Source organism: Anthonomus grandis, chromosome 10, assembly GCF_022605725.1.
Source record: "Anthonomus grandis grandis chromosome 10, icAntGran1.3, whole genome shotgun sequence".
In the NCBI taxonomy this organism is placed as follows: domain Eukaryota; kingdom Metazoa; phylum Arthropoda; class Insecta; order Coleoptera; family Curculionidae; genus Anthonomus; species Anthonomus grandis.
In genome coordinates, this window is record NC_065555.1 from 3,037,848 (window position 1) to 3,053,819 (window position 15,972).

Here is a 15,972-nt window from a genome sequence, read left to right on the forward strand (position 1 = left end):
ACGACTATATGATTTAATATAATGTATTTACTCACCCTCTAACATCGCTTTGGTCCCACTAACTTGCTGAGACAACTCGTTACACAGGGCAAGCCGGGCCTGTTTCGACTGCAACGCCCTCAGTACGGCCGGTAAAGTTTTCCTCGCATCAGATATTTTATTTTCAAAGATGCAATTAACGCAATTCCGTAAAACTTCCAATCGTCGCGCCGAATTACTGACGATGTTCTTGTTATCTCTCAAGTTTGATATGTGCGGCCCCATAGGCACGATGCGGGGCTGACTGGGCCTTAGCGAGGAAAGCCTTTAAGAGCGATGATTTTTAAAGCAACATTAGTTTTTTTTTTTAAATACGTAAAATTAATTAACACAGAAAGCGTTTGTGGTATTTACAATTTAATTTAATGGACTTGCACAATAATACGTGTAAGGCAGGTCACACTTACCAACTAAGATCGTCACTAGAAAAACAAAATTTTGTTAATTAATATTATTAGGCAAGTGGTGTTTCCCAAGAAGGATTGTTTGGTAAGTTATATTTTTTTTCAAGGGAAATTCTTATCATATATTAAGTTCAATACTGCCGTCCACAATTAAAAAGCTAGTTTTAAAGTCTTTTGTGCAAGTTTTTTAGAATATTTTTTTTTAATTAAAACAGTGTAGATTTATGACTAAAAACTAAACCTAAATTTATTAGAAAAGCAAATTTGGCAATATTTATTCTTTTAAAGCTGAAATTTCACTTACCGCCTTTTGATTAGGTAATATTGTGTAATATGTAATACCCAGTATTATTGCCGTATCTGCATGATAATGATTTATCAATAATAATACCTATTATATTATAAGCAGATTCTAAAAAGTTAAGGAAACAAAACTTTTGTAATTAATTAATTTATTACATATTAAATAACAAACATCACACAAAAGAAAAAAACTTCTAAAAAAATTAAAATTATTGCAGTAAGTGCAATAAGTCTACACATATTTTAAAGTTCGTCAGTGTCCGAATACTCTCCACTTACTCCTGGTAAATTAGTCCAGAACAGTTTTCTGTTTTCTGGCATTAAATTTCCCAATTCCTTTAATATTATATTCTTTTTCTCTACAGGGAAGCCGTAAAATCTAGAGTTTTTGGTAACACTTCCTAAGAGTTGCTTTTTTTTCATTGCCTTTGGCATAATAAAATCTAAAGTTTTTATAGGGGGCTCATTAAAACTATTTCGATACTCCAGGACAAATTTTCCTCGCTCAGCAACAACCTGTACTATGTCAAATATGGCCTTGACAAATAAGGCCATATTTTCACCAAGTTTCTTTAGTTTTTGTTGCGACGTGACATTATCCCAATGATAAAAATCCGTATGGTTCATTTCTTTCACTTCGACGTTGCCCTTACATGCAGATGAACATGAACCACCAAAATCATTAAAATCGTACATTTTGGATATAGTGTCATAGACAGCTCCACTTGGTGGTGGAAGCTGTTTACAGACATAAATGTATACCCCGGCTCAAAATAATTAAAAATTATGCTTTTAGCTGAAATTTCGTTTGAGTTTACCATTCTGATTAAAAAAGTAAACAGCGACCAATTTTTGTTTTGGCTAGCACAATTGTCTAACCAAATAATAATATTTTCAGTGTCTCTATGAAACTTAAAAAATGAATAAAACGTACTTATTAAATCTTCTTTAGATCGCTTACTTACGGCTTCATGCCATACAACAGCAAATGGTTTATTGGTTTTAGTTATTTTTCCTTAGGGAACAAATGTTTCATTATAGGCTATTAGACGTTTCAAGAAAATCGCAGTCTTGAACGTATCCATTTTTGGAAGCATAACAATTTTTTGTAAATCTGCACAGACACATGTTGTATTACTATCAAACATCTGCTCACTGTGTTCTCTGTATAATTTTCGTGATTCACTAGCGCGATTTATATGCTTTTTCCAAAGTTGACAAGATTCGCACGAGTCTTCCAATTTATCTTTGTCATGCCCATGTAGCTTAAAATGTTCATATAAATCGCATTCTTCGTGCCCTAGTTTGATGAAAGAAATGTGTTTTACTTTTATTTTTTTTTTGGGTATGTTTCATATGAAATTCTAGTTCCAGGAAATTTTTCTTTAAAATCATTGTACATTAGTGTCACTGTTAAGTCGCTGCTTAAGTATCGAACCTTTGGAGCGTGCTCTCTACGATAATGTGATACCTCTGGATGAAAAGACTCAATATGTTCGTTAATAGCACTATCATCAATTTTTCTTTGAGAAGCCTTGCCTGAATTTCCATATGGCAAAGGTGTCATTCGACATTTTGGTGTTTTTGATAATGTAATAGTCAAAAAAAAATATTTAGCATACAGGCACCGCTTTGCCTATGTCGTTTTTTAAAAAACACATAAACGTATTTTGCTTGATAAATTTATCACTTGTAACAGTTCTTCGTTTTACTCCTAATCTTGAACATATGTTGAGTATAAATGTCTTTTGCTCATTTTTAGACAATTGCCAAAATTGACTATTTATTAATTTTCTTACTTCATTTGAAATAACATTTTTTCTTGCAGTTTTTGCAGCCAGGTAAGACTGCATGATTTTCAGCACGTTTTTTTGCTGCTAACAATTTTCGAGTCTTGAGATCGATATCAAATTTCCTTCTTTTACAAAAGGTAGCCCTTTCTAAAACTAAATATTAATAATCAGTTTTAAAATGTACTTAAAAATAAAATGTTTAACTAGGTACCTTTTTGATTTGAATCTTTAACCTGAACCCTAGAAGATTTAGAGGAATACGTCACTTTTCGTATCATTGTTATGTTCACTTTCAAGATTTTTATTGACAAATTAAACAATATCACCTGAAAATATTTAAATATGACGTAATAAAAGGGTAAAGCAAAGAAGAGAAATAATTTTACACACCTTCATCAATGCAGCAAACCTCTTGATTTTTATTAGGCGATTGGGTCACAGAATTTGTGGATTCTGTTACTTCCTGGGAAGATGCTTTAATATTATTTTCTATTTCAAAACATTCTAAAAAAGAAACAAAAAAATGAGTATTTTAGAAATAATATAAAGCATGGCAGATATACCTTCAATGATACGAATGAATTGAAACTCTAGCTCCATACTAACATCATTATTCTCAGCAATTACCCAATCAGTTACTGCATGGTTGCTAATTATAAAAGGTCTATCCAGTTTTACAAAGCCTGGCTTTAAATTTATCGGTAATGAAGACTTGTTAGGTTCCAAATTTTCAATGATTGGTAATTGTATAGGTGTATAGGTGACGTATGGTGTCGTACATTGACTGAATTGCTATTTATCTCTTCGATATTATCTAATCATTTTAAAAAAATACAAGAACAGATTAGGTGTAGTAATATAATATAAAGTTAAAATTTTTACCTTGATTACTGAAATTTTCTTTATTACTTAGTTGATTTGGTTTGGTGATATCCTCAGTGAAATGTTACCATCATAGAAAAACTCATTATCAGAATTAGGAAGATGATTTAACCAATTTGATACTTTATCGTTGCTAATTATACAAGATTCATGTTGTTTTGTGTTTGTCAGTAAGAAAGACATAGGCTGCATTTCATGTAATACATAACCTGAACTGGTTTTTCTATTTTCATCAGGAAATATATTCGTTTCGATATCATTATTTCTGCAAACGATTTTTCGATAACTTTATTTACACAGCATAATTAATAATTTAAAGTCATAACATCGACGGCAAAAAATATCCATTTTTGTTTTGTAAAATGATAAAACTTACCTGCGAATATGAATGATGAAGTACTACTAGATTGGTCACTGGTATAATACACTTGGTTATTTTCATTATATGCCGGTTTTAATAAAAACGCGGCAACTGCGTACTTAACGTCAGCACTTGCCGCCTAATTTATTAAGCATGTTGCAGATACTGCGTTATCGTTAAGAAGCGTAGTAAATTTTGCAGATACGGCTAAACAATTTTAGTGATTAATTCAGATTTTATTTTAGATACGGCCTTATAACTTTGTAAGGAGATGAATTAAGTAACAAGAAAAATGTTGATACCAAAAACTCGATTTTCGAATTTTCTGTAGAAACCGCCTTTTTATTGTGGACGGCAGAATAGTAGACAAGACATTTTTCTCACTAAAATTCGTCAGCAACAGGGACGTAGGGAGAATCGAGTTATTTAAAATTGATATATGCCGAATTTTATTGCATTAATTTCTGCATTAAAGGTCCCGCTTTACCAAGCATGTATACTTATAACGGCAATACTCCTATGTCAAGACTTTATGTATACCTTTTAATAATTAAAAATTATTAATAGAGACAATTACGCCCGTAGACAGTGGCTAACATATAGTCCAAACAAATCTAAACAAACGAAGATAAACAACCGAGTCACGGTCTCACAAACATTTCTCCCGTGAAATGGTAAAACATAGTAAGTCATTTTTGCAACATTTTTACAAAATCAAATTTAAATGTTTTAATTAGCCATTACTTTATTTATATAGTGGCATGATTGGGATTTAGCTTCTGGGGGTTTTTAAATTCGAGATTTCTAATTCTTACTTTATTTTCTATTTTGGCGCCTGTTTTTAGCTTTTATAGGACTTACTATTTTTTTCTGTCAGCAAAATCGTAATAATGCCAAGGAATAAAATAGTGTCTTAGGTTGCTATAAAAAAATTATTAGAGTTACCGAGGACATAAATAGTATCTTGATTTGCTATATCCAAACATGTAATTTTGCAAAGGAAACAAATAGTACCTACAGATGCTATGTTTAAAGTAGTATCTTCTTTAGTAGTGTTACTAAGAAAATAATAGTATGCTGAGTTGCTATGACAAAATGTTCTATTATTTTATGAGATAAAAAAAATGTGTAAAGAAAACGACCATTTTATACAAAATTATATATTTTGAGAAAACCGACAAAGAAAAACAGCCAAAATAGAACAAAATAAAAATTCTAAAGCTTGATAGTAACAAAAAAGTAATACTAATCTTTGGTAACTATTACTAGACTAGGTAATTCAGTTTCGCGTTAAAAGCAAGTCAGAAGAAGTTTTTCTCAAAAGATTTTTTTACCGGGGGCATTGATGGCACTAAATCTTTAAGAATGCATTCTTTTTTATCACAGTTGAAACCCCTATTATTATATTGGGTATATATTATATTATATTTATATTGGGTTTTAAAAAATCAGATGAAATAAATTCCAAATCCGTATGATTTTTTTTGAAAAATAAATTTTTGGAACCCTTTCGAAACTCTGCTACTTTAACTTCGTTTAGCAATGGCATTGTTTCATCTGCTTTTTTTCATCTGCTGCCTTCTTTAAATTCATAAAAGTCTTCATAAGAATAAGCAGTGTTTTGTTTTTTCCTGATGTTGTAAGAATAAGTTCATTTAAATTCATTCAAGTCGTAAACGTTAGCTCCTTTCTTTAAAGCTTTGCCTATTTGGCCGTGAACAGCATCGGCCTTCATATAAGAATGACCTGCTTCAAAATATTTAACTGTTATGCATTTTGGTCCCCAATTAGAATTTACAATAGATACGAATGCAGCATAAAGCCTCCAATTTTTATTTTGGGCACTACAGTTGTCGCACCAAAATATGTAGTATTCTACATCAGCAGAGGCACTTTGCATTACTGCAAGGTAAGTCGATGCCACATCCTCTGCTAATCTACCACTAATGGCTTCATGCCACAAAACACAAATATTTTCAACTTTTTTTTAACTTTCTGACAAAAACAGACGACTTTAGAGACATTTTGGTTAAAAGGAGAACTTTTTGCATGTCCACACTATAAACTCCAAATGAATTTGGATATCTTTTTTTGTCCCTGTCATCTTCGTAAGCCTTTCTTGCTTCAACATACAATAAATGATGTTTGTCAAAATCAATACATGTAGTGCTAGATTCTCTTGATTCTTTACAGATTTTTTCGTGTTCTTTATGTAATATACAATCACTACATTCGTCTTGATTGGGTTGCTCAAACCCGATGTTTCACAAATTAAACTCATCTCGATATTTTTCATACGAGACCTTTTCATGATGTTCACAAAAGTCTTTCCACATAGATGTTACACTTTAATCCGAAGGCAGATATCTTCTATCAGGAGCATGGGAGAGCTTGTAATGGGAAACTTGTGGATTGTAAGACTCTATATGTTGCTTAAATAGTTTTCCATCTCTCTTATTTGAAGGCGTTGACTTTCCACGTTTATCAGTAACAATATCAAGCCCTTTTGATACATTTTGTTTCCTCTTACATTCAGTTATCATGCCGTCAGTGTTTAATCCATGTGTATGCAAAAACATCAGTTTGCATACTTGAACTTTCGTCCCATCAGATTTGTCCATAGTATAAGAAAGTGAGCACTGCCTTTTATTATTACTATCAGTTTTTCTCTGCTTAATTGTTTTAAATTCTATGTGTGCATTAAAATATTGACGCCTCTCTCCAAAAGTAAGTTTCCAAAATGCCTGGCAAATTTCGTTTCGTCTTTCATCTGATAACTGATCTGCACATTTTTTTTTACAAGAACATGCGTACAAAACATGATACTTTTTTAAATGGTGTTCTATTTGCTGCTTTTCTGTTCTTGCTCTTTTCTTCTTTTGGGATTTTTTTTGTATTATTGGAGCGTTCTCGTTACAATAATACAAAATTCTTGAAGTAAGTGACCCAAGTGCCTGGAAAAGTTTCTGACTTACACCAAGAGCCTGGAATAACTACTTAATTAATTAAAAGGCTCAAGTACCTGAAAGTAACTTCTAGGTAACTCATATTCTTAAAGTAAGTAAATCTAATTATTTGAAATTCTGAAACCAAGTGCCTGAAGGATCAAAGAACCTGTAATAAGTATCTAATTAATTAAAAGGCAAAGTATCTGAACGTAACTTCTAATTTACTCTTGGAATAAATGACTAATTAATTTAAAAGCCATGAATAAATACTAACTCATGACTTTCCGTACCAACGTCTGAATCTGCAATAAAGTTTAAGTTTTACAAAACATTCTATAAAAAAAATACTAATAACCCACCAAAATGGGAAGGTATACAATCATGAAATTTTCTCTTTCTTTTTATTCGTAAAGTTTCATCATCAGGCGTATACTCGTAGTTCGGATCTAGATCCGAATCATCAGCAGGACTTTCAACTAAAGAACCTGAAAAATATTTTACTATTTAATAAAATACTAGGTTAAGAAATTGTAATGTAAATTTACTTTCATCATAATCCACTGACTGCTGTTTTTTGGGATCACCTTCTTGCGCTGATATGTTATGGTCGTCTGATGTTAGTATTGTATTTTCTACATTGGTCTCGACATTGGTCATTACCTCATCGCCTATTTTAATTTTATAGTTAGGTATACAATAATATTTAAAAGTTAATTAAATATTACAATAATGTTTAAAAGTAAAAAATTTACCTTCATTTTTACCGTAACAGACTGCTTGCACTTCGGTATAAATCTTCGAATCATCTTGATTTTGGAAAACATTAGTAGGTTCACATGGATGTTTATCTCTCGCTGAACATCCATCCATATTATTAGGCCCTAGATTATTAGGCTCTGATACTGATGCATTATTATGAGAACTAAAATAATTTTTTAATACACCGAGACATATTTCCAAAATTGAGTTGAAGTCGTTACCTTTTTTCACTTGCTTTAGAGCTAAAATGATTTGTCTGTCGAATCAAAAATATAAATATTTTGTATATACTCGTAGGTACTTACGCATCGCTAATATTGCTGTTGTTAGCATTCGAACAGCTTTCTATGTTCAATTCTTGATAACTTTAAAAGAAATAAAAAAATATAAAAAAAAAACTTTTATTTGGAGTAAAAAATAATAGGTATTTTCTCTTTTTTTACAACATTTAAATTAATAATTGCACCCTTTAAGACAGGGAGCAGATTATTAATATTATATAAGTTAGGTACATATTAATTAGGTAAAAATTTTATGTTATTAGGCGGTTGCTGCCCAAAGCTTTTATAGTGTAGATTCAAATATAAAGTTGAAGAATAAAGATGCGTAGCCAACAAACTTAATTTTAAAAGGGTTCAATGACTAATTTAAATGTTGTAAAAAAAGAGAAAATTGTCACAAAAAGTATCACATTTATATTGTAAATATTTACTAACTATTCTTTTATAACCTGGTAAATAAAATTCTATTACTATACATTTATTTAATAGAGCATATGATATAGAGATTCTCTAACTATATTTACTTTATTCTTTACTATTGTTACGATAAATTAAACAAGAACTCTTACCTTTGCTGAAGCTCTTCAGAAGATTTGATACACAAACTTTTATTTTGTCTTACCAACTCCATTAAAATTTTCTTCCTCGTAGACATGTTGTTACTCTCACAATTTACACCAAAATAAACAAATAAAAACCTAAATACTTTTACACACTAACGCACTATAAGTGACCATCCAACGTCGTTCTGCTGCGGCGGTTTCACACGTTAAACTGTTTATATTTTATTAAACAGTGGAAAAATCTAGCAAGTCCAAATGTCATTTTTCCCGCCAAACCGTATTTGGCGCCATTTATTAGGGAAGAATATAGCAAAGTAAATTAACGGATTGGATACAGCGGTGTTTTTAAACATTAAAATATGGAATAAGCTAGTAAATCATTTTACTACGTTTTTGCATGGCATTAATAGAAAATCGTTAAAATCAAAATGTTAGTAATGTAAAATACTAGGTTTTTCCATTGTAATAAATGAACCATCTTTAATTAATATGCAAAGGAAAAACATTATAACTATACATATTATCTTTTTTCCTGGGATCTTATTATAACTTATTTTTTAAATTCAATAGCAAAAAAAAACTTGCTATGTTTTTCCAATGAAAAAGAGTAAATTTAAGGACTTACTAGGAGTTTCCAACAGCTATAAAAAGTTTATCCGTAGGATTTTGGGGAAAAAATTTGTATTGGATAATAGGAAATACCTAGCACTAAAAGAAGGTAACAAAATCTAAATTTTGTAAAAAATTGAGTTACTAGGTTTTTCCTTTGTACGGCAGATTTATAATCGACACGTTTAAAAAAAAATGTGATGTGATTGGTGTTAGTTTTAGACCTGAAGATGCTCTAATAATTAATTAAATTAATTAACGCTAAATGTTTGTGAGACCGTGACTTGGTTGTTTTACTTCGTTTGTATGGGTATGTTGTACCTGGTCTCTTTAAGAAAATGGATGAAGCCTTTTTTTTGACAAACAATTTTTTTATTTTTTTTTTTTGGCTCTATTTGCTTAGGACTCTTGTGACCCTAATGAGTCAATTAGTAAAGGTTTGACATGCATCAAAACGGAATTTACAGTTTGCAATAATCTTTCTCAAAATTCTTTGAAAAGAACAATATACATATATCAAACTGGCTAATTTGCCTGAACACTACAATATTTTATTTCTTTTTCAACATGGCGTGTATAAGATTTTAATGAACCAGTTTGGAGGTAAAACAGAAAGTCTATCAGACTATAGATCTCATAAATCATGAACTACTATAAGAAAAACTGCAAAGTTATGATATAATGAGCTAGGCTTATTGCTGACTCAAATCTTGAGGCAAATCTTGAGATAAGAGGCGTTTGTGATTTTTTCAATGATTTTTCTCTTGACTACTAAGACTCTATAAAATTGTAAGCTATGCAGACGACACAAAGGTTATTTTGCATTTAGAATATATTGAAGACCTTTTTGTTACATATGAATAACCATTTCTGTACTTTATTTGCAAAAAAACTTTCCTCAATGCATTAAAAATTCTAGCTCAATATTCAAATATTGATACTTTAAAGATTGCCTACGATATTTTATTGAATCATAATTTGGTGAAGTTTTTTAAATCAGGATAAGAACAACAAAGAAAACCTTTGAGTAGCTGCTTTATAGTCCAAATATTTAACAGATTTCTGGTGAGCCACAGCCTTAATTATGTAATAAATTGTGCAACCATTTTCTATTAATACAGATAGCTAGAGAATATTATAAGTAGTCTAAAACAGGGTCAAAAGAAAATATACAATTAATGAAAATCCCTATTATTATAACTACCTTAAATCTAGAGTGAGGAGGATTGATTGATTGACTATGAGGATAATTGATATGTCCGAAAAACCGGCCAAAAAGTCGAGAAGAATTAAAATGAGTGTATTCGTCCGAAATTGGATTAATTGAACTAGAAAACACAATTTCAGAATGATACCAAAGATATTAAAGAACTGAGACAGGGAAATGTCCGAAAAAGTCGAATTTTGGCTCTCCTAAGAGCTATACCCTGAACGCAGTTAAAAAATATGAGAATAATTATTAAAAAATGAGTGTATTGTACGTGATTGGATAAACCACAATAGAAAAACGCAATTTCAGAATGATAGCGAAGATATTAAAGTATTGGGACAGGGATATGTCCGAAAAAGTCGAGATTTTGCCAAAAAACGCACAAGTTACAATAATACAAAATAATATAATAGGGCAAATTTCATTTTGATTTACCCCGGTATAAACACACTGACATTTCAAAAAAACGGCATTTTTCGAAGACGTCAAAATGTTGGCCGAAATACACAATTTCCCTAATCGATATGCACATATTCGGAAAGCCCATTCATTTTTTGACTCGGTGCTTCCTTTCCCTGATCGTTTGATTGAGTATTAGTTTGTTAATAATTAAAATATTTTAATTTAAATTTTGTAATTTCCTCAGCAGCTACTCAAAGGTTTAATTATTCTTTAATGTGTCCAAAAAATAAAATGAGAAAAAAATACTTAAATTGTAAATGAATTTGTTCCGTTCATCGTAAATTAATTTTATAAAAAGAGACACCGCAATTTGTATTTTGTAATTTCTTATACAATAACTCACCTAGTTTTCAAGTCGTTCTTAGTCATCCCTTCGTTAATGATACTTTGCACCAGTTCCACGTTAATCGTTGGCAAGGCCGGCTGGTGAATTCTGGCGAATGCGCCATCTGGGGGCACTGGAATCTTTAAACAATACTAACAATTTAATACAACAGAGAAATTTCGAACTGGACCGACGGTTTTTTACCTTTTGCGCGTAAGACTGCGGATTGGGTATCTCGTTGGTGTAAAGTTGCGCGGCGAGCTCTTGAATATGGACCAATACGAGCCTGGGATCCTAAAATAGTTGCGTTAAACGCGCGTGTTTTTAAGTGGAAATCTTATGATGCGCTGTACCTGGTGTTCTTTTTTCAGTAAATCGTTCAGGTTACTATAGAGCTCGTCCCATACGTCGCAGGGTCGCCAGGGTGGCCCTCGTTCCGACACGAAACTGGTGAAAAACATACAATCTAACACTCTAGTTGTAAAATCACATTCTTTTAAGTTTCGCTCGCCTAAAAATGTAAGGAATATAGAATATCTTATGTGCGTAAAAATTGTCATTTGTTGCATGCTTTATGAGGGGATTAGTTTTACTGTTTTTAATGCCCTAATGAAGGCCTAATTTAGGTAAGTTTTTAGGAACGTATTTGAATCTTAAAGACCTACATAATTTATTGAGGTTTTTCCAAAATGAAGAAGGACCATCAGAAACTTTAATATGTGACCTAAAACATTCATCACGAAAATTTTTACATTAATTTTTAATAATGATTCTTCCTATTTTTAAATTTTATGTGAGCAATCTTATTTCGAATGAAAAGCTTCCGTAGTTTCCTACTAAACAAAATGGGAAAATTGGATGATTTAAAGTGTTCATTACAAGGATTCAAATGGTCCCCCTCATATGAGTTTTTTTATATTGTTTTCTTTCCTATAAATTTGTATGTTTAGTGCAGTTTTAATTCCTCATTTAATTAAAAAAAAAATTAAATTATTAACTCACCTAGAAATGCAGCTTTATGAAAAGTGATGACTGGTTTCGGGTGAATCCTAATCAACGTCAGACAACTCCGATATCTAAAAATCCAAAAAATACAAATTAAGTCTCTATCTAAAACTACATACAGTGCATCCCAAAAGTTATGTCTAAATTCATTTAAAATTCAGAGGTATGTTCGAAAAAAAAACGCTCGGACCTGTCGATTTTTATTTCAAGTTGCGCATTTTTGTACGTGAAGTTTGTATATACAGGGTTGCTCAAAAATAAATTACCACCATCAACTTAATTTTTTCAAATGAAAGCACCTTTTTCTTATTTCATTTTTGAATTTCGCGTGGAATTCTACGTATTTTTCATGGATCATGTCCTATACCTAAAGTCAACAGTCAACATAAAAAAAAAGATGACCAAACGTTATTATTAAAGTTCACCTTACAAGTCACCTTATCTATGAGAATTTTTATACAGAGCAAAATTCCATTCATTCGTGTTTTTTTATTGTTGGCTGGTGACCGTGTGTTTTCATAGAAACTGTATGAGAGTTGTACGCCAAACAGATATTGTCAAGTGTAAAGTGTACGAGCAAAGTTGCGGTTTTCACAATGTTAAAGTTAACGGAACGAGAAAAAAATAGAAATTCAGTGTGAATAGTTGGATTTGGTGATACAACACGTACTCGAAGAGAAGCTGCTCAATTATGCAATGAAGTTCATCCTGATCGTCCTCCGATATGTCAAATCGTAAAAGCTACGACCTTGCGGATGGTCTCGTTGGATTCAGAACGACGAAACTAAGACAAAACCGTTGGAATTTTCCCGATAGTGCCCATAGAAGCCGAGATTTGGACCTCCAAAGTTTGGGATTTTTCATTTTTAGGGTATACCCCCCCGTATCGAATTTTTCACCGAAAATTCATTTTTTTCGAATTTGAGCTAACTATACCAGCGGCTTGTTCCCATCACCTACAACACGAAAACACCGGGTTATAATGAGTTTCGAGAAAAACTAAGGGAGTTATAGCGCTTTGAAAATGCGAAAAATCGATTTTCTTGTAACCCGAAAATAGCTATAGAAACCCCTATTAGCGGCTTATTCCCATCACTTACATTACGAAAACACCGGGTTATAACGGAATTCGACCAGAACAAGTCAAATTATAGCACTTTTAAAAATTCGGAAAAAGTCATTTTTTGACCTCGTTTTTGAGGCCAAAAATGGGCATCAAAAATGCCATATCTCGGCTATCGTAAAAGCTACGACCTTGCGGATGGTCTCGTTGGATTCAGAACGACGAAACTAAGACAAAACCGTTGGAATTTTCCCGATAGTGCCCATAGAAGTCGAGATATGGACCTCCAAAGTTTCGGATTTTTCATTTTTAAGGTATACCCCCCCGTATCGAATTTTTCACCAAAAATTGATTTTTTTCGAATTTGAGCTAACTATACCAGCGGCTTGTTCCCATCACCTACAACACGAAAACACCGGGTTATAATGAGTTTCGAGAAAAACTAAGGGAGTTAGAGCGCTTTGAAAATGCGAAAAATCGATTTTCTTGAAACCCGAAAATAACTATAGAAACCCCTATTAGCGGCTTATTCCCATCACTTACATTACGAAAACACCGGGTTATAACGGAATTCGACCAGAACAAGTCAAATTATAGCACTTTTAAAAATTCGGAAAAAGTCATTTTTTGACCTCGTTTTTGAGGCCAAAAATGGGCATCAAAAATGCCATATCTCGGCTATCGTAAAAGCTACGACCTTGCGGATGGTCTCGTTGGATTCAGAACGACGAAACTAAGACAAAACCGTTGGAATTTTCCCGATAGTGCCCATAGAAGTCGAGATATGGACCTCCAAAGTTTCGGATTTTTCATTTTTAAGGTATACCCCCCCCGTATCGAATTTTTCACCAAAAATTGATTTTTTTCGAATTTGAGCTAACTATACCAGCGGCTTGTTCCCATCACCTACAACACGAAAACACCGGGTTATAATGAGTTTCGAGAAAAACTAAGGGAGTTAGAGCGCTTTGAAAATGCGAAAAATCGATTTTCTTGAAACCCGAAAATAACTATAGAAACCCCTATTAGCGGCTTATCACTTACATTACGAAAACACCGGGTTATAACGGAATTCGACCATAAGAAGTCAAATTATAGCACTTTTAAAAATTCGGAAAAAGTCATTTTTTGACCTCGTTTTTGAGGCCAAAAATGGGCATCAAAAATGCCATATCTCGGCTATCGTAAAAGCTACGACCTTGCGGATGGTCTCGTTGGATTCAGAACGACGAAACTAAGACAAAACCGTTGGAATTTTCCCGATAGTGCCCATAGAAGCCGAGATATAAACTTCCAAAGTTTGGGATTTTTCATTTTTAGGGACAACTAACTAAGGAAACTAAGGGAGTTATAGCGCTTTGAAAATGCGAAAAATCGATTTTCTTGAAACCCGAAAATAACTATAGAAACCCCTATTAGCGGCTTATTCCCATCACTTACATTACGAAAACACCGGGTTATAACGGAATTCGACCAGAACAAGTCAAATTATAGCACTTTTAAAAATTCGGAAAAAGTCATTTTTTGACCTCGTTTTTGAGGCCAAAAATGGGCATGAAAAATGCCATATCTCTGCTATCGTAAAAGCTACGACCTTGCGGATGGTCTCGTTGGATTCAGAACGACGAAACTAAGACAAAACCGTTGGAATTTTCCCGATAGTGCCCATAGAAGCCGAGATATGGACCTCCAAAGTTTGGGATTTTTCATTTTTAGGGTATACCCCCCCGTATCGAATTTTTCACCGAAAATTGATTTTTTTCGAATTTGAGCTAACTATACCAGCGGCTTGTTCCCATCACCTACAACACGAAAACACCGGGTTATAATGAGTTTCGAGAAAAACTAAGGGAGTTATAGCGCTTTGAAAATGCGAAAAATCGATTTTCTTGAAACCCGAAAATAACTATAGAAACCCCTATTAGCGGCTTATTCCCATCACTTACATTACGAAAACACCGGGTTATAACGGAATTCGACCAGAACAGGTCAAATTATAGCACTTTTAAAAATTCGGAAAAAGTCATTTTTTTACCTCGTTTTTGAGGCCAAAAATGGGCATCAAAAATGCCATATCTCGGCTATCGTAAAAGCTACGACCTTGCGGATGGTCTCGTTGGATTCAGAACGACGAAACTAAGACAAAACCGTTGGAATTTTCCCGATAGTGCCCATAGAAGCCGAGATATAAACTTCCAAAGTTTGGGATTTTTCATTTTTAGGGTATACCCCCCCGTATCGAATTTTTCACCAAAAATTGATTTTTTTCGAATTTGAGCTAACTATACCAGCGGCTTGTTCCCATCACCTACAACACGAAAACACCGGGTTATAATGAGTTTCGAGAAAAACTAAGGGAGTTATAGCGCTTTGAAAATGCGAAAAATCGATTTTCTTGAAACCCGAAAATAACTATAGAAACCCCTATTAGCGGCTTATTCCCATCACTTACATTACGAAAACACCGGGTTATAACGGAATTCGACCAGAACAAGTCAAATTATAGCACTTTTAAAAATTCGGAAAAAGTCATTTTTTGACCTCGTTTTTGAGGCCAAAAATGGGCATGAAAAATGCCATATCTCTGCTATCGTAAAAGCTACGACCTTGCGGATGGTCTCGTTGGATTCAGAACGACGAAACTAAAACAAAACCGTTGGAATTTTACCGATAGTGCCCATAGAAGCCGAGATATGGACCTCCAAAGTTTGGGATTTTTCATTTTTAGGGTATACCCCCCCGTATCGAATTTTTCACCGAAAATTGATTTTTTTCGAATTTGAGCTAACTATATCAGCGGCTTGTTCCCATCACCTACAACACGAAAACACCGGGTTACAATGAGTTTCGAGAAAAACTAAGGGAGTTATAGCGCTTTGAAAATGCGAAAAATCGATTTTCTTGAAACCCGAAAATAACTATAGAAACCCCTATTAGCGGCTTATTCCCATCACTTACATTACGA

At 32.9% G+C, this 15,972-nt stretch overlaps 1 protein-coding gene and 1 long non-coding RNA gene across 7 annotated transcripts in view; both read right to left on the bottom strand.

Moving 5' to 3' along the window:
• Positions 1 to 15,972, bottom strand: part of LOC126741653 (myotubularin-related protein 13) — an 81,189-nt gene that overhangs the window by 56,905 nt on the left and 8,312 nt on the right. For 2 of the 3 annotated variants that reach the window (XM_050448180.1, XM_050448181.1), the window contains exons 9-14: positions 11,942 to 12,015; positions 11,293 to 11,450; positions 11,144 to 11,233; positions 10,958 to 11,079; positions 447 to 461; positions 36 to 304 (exon numbers count right to left, since the gene is read on the bottom strand). In XM_050448180.1, the coding sequence (XP_050304137.1) occupies positions 36 to 304; positions 447 to 461; positions 10,958 to 11,079; positions 11,144 to 11,233; positions 11,293 to 11,450; positions 11,942 to 12,015 (728 nt within the window). The remainder of the gene's footprint in view (positions 1 to 35; positions 305 to 446; positions 462 to 10,957; positions 11,080 to 11,143; positions 11,234 to 11,292; positions 11,451 to 11,941; positions 12,016 to 15,972) is intronic. The other variant, XM_050448182.1, reaches the window with a different exon arrangement.
• LOC126741657 (uncharacterized) lies at positions 879 to 10,944 on the bottom strand. Of its 4 annotated transcripts, none has more exons than XR_007662260.1 (7): positions 7,483 to 10,944; positions 7,276 to 7,398; positions 7,090 to 7,215; positions 3,422 to 7,032; positions 3,103 to 3,353; positions 2,930 to 3,043; positions 879 to 2,865 (listed from the first exon to the last, which is right to left on the bottom strand). It is a non-coding gene; the product is annotated as an uncharacterized LOC126741657 (long non-coding RNA). The 4 variants fall into 4 exon arrangements; XR_007662259.1 differs by having other exon boundaries at positions 879 to 2,686; positions 2,751 to 2,865; positions 3,422 to 7,215; XR_007662258.1 differs by having other exon boundaries at positions 879 to 2,692; positions 2,751 to 2,865; positions 3,422 to 7,215.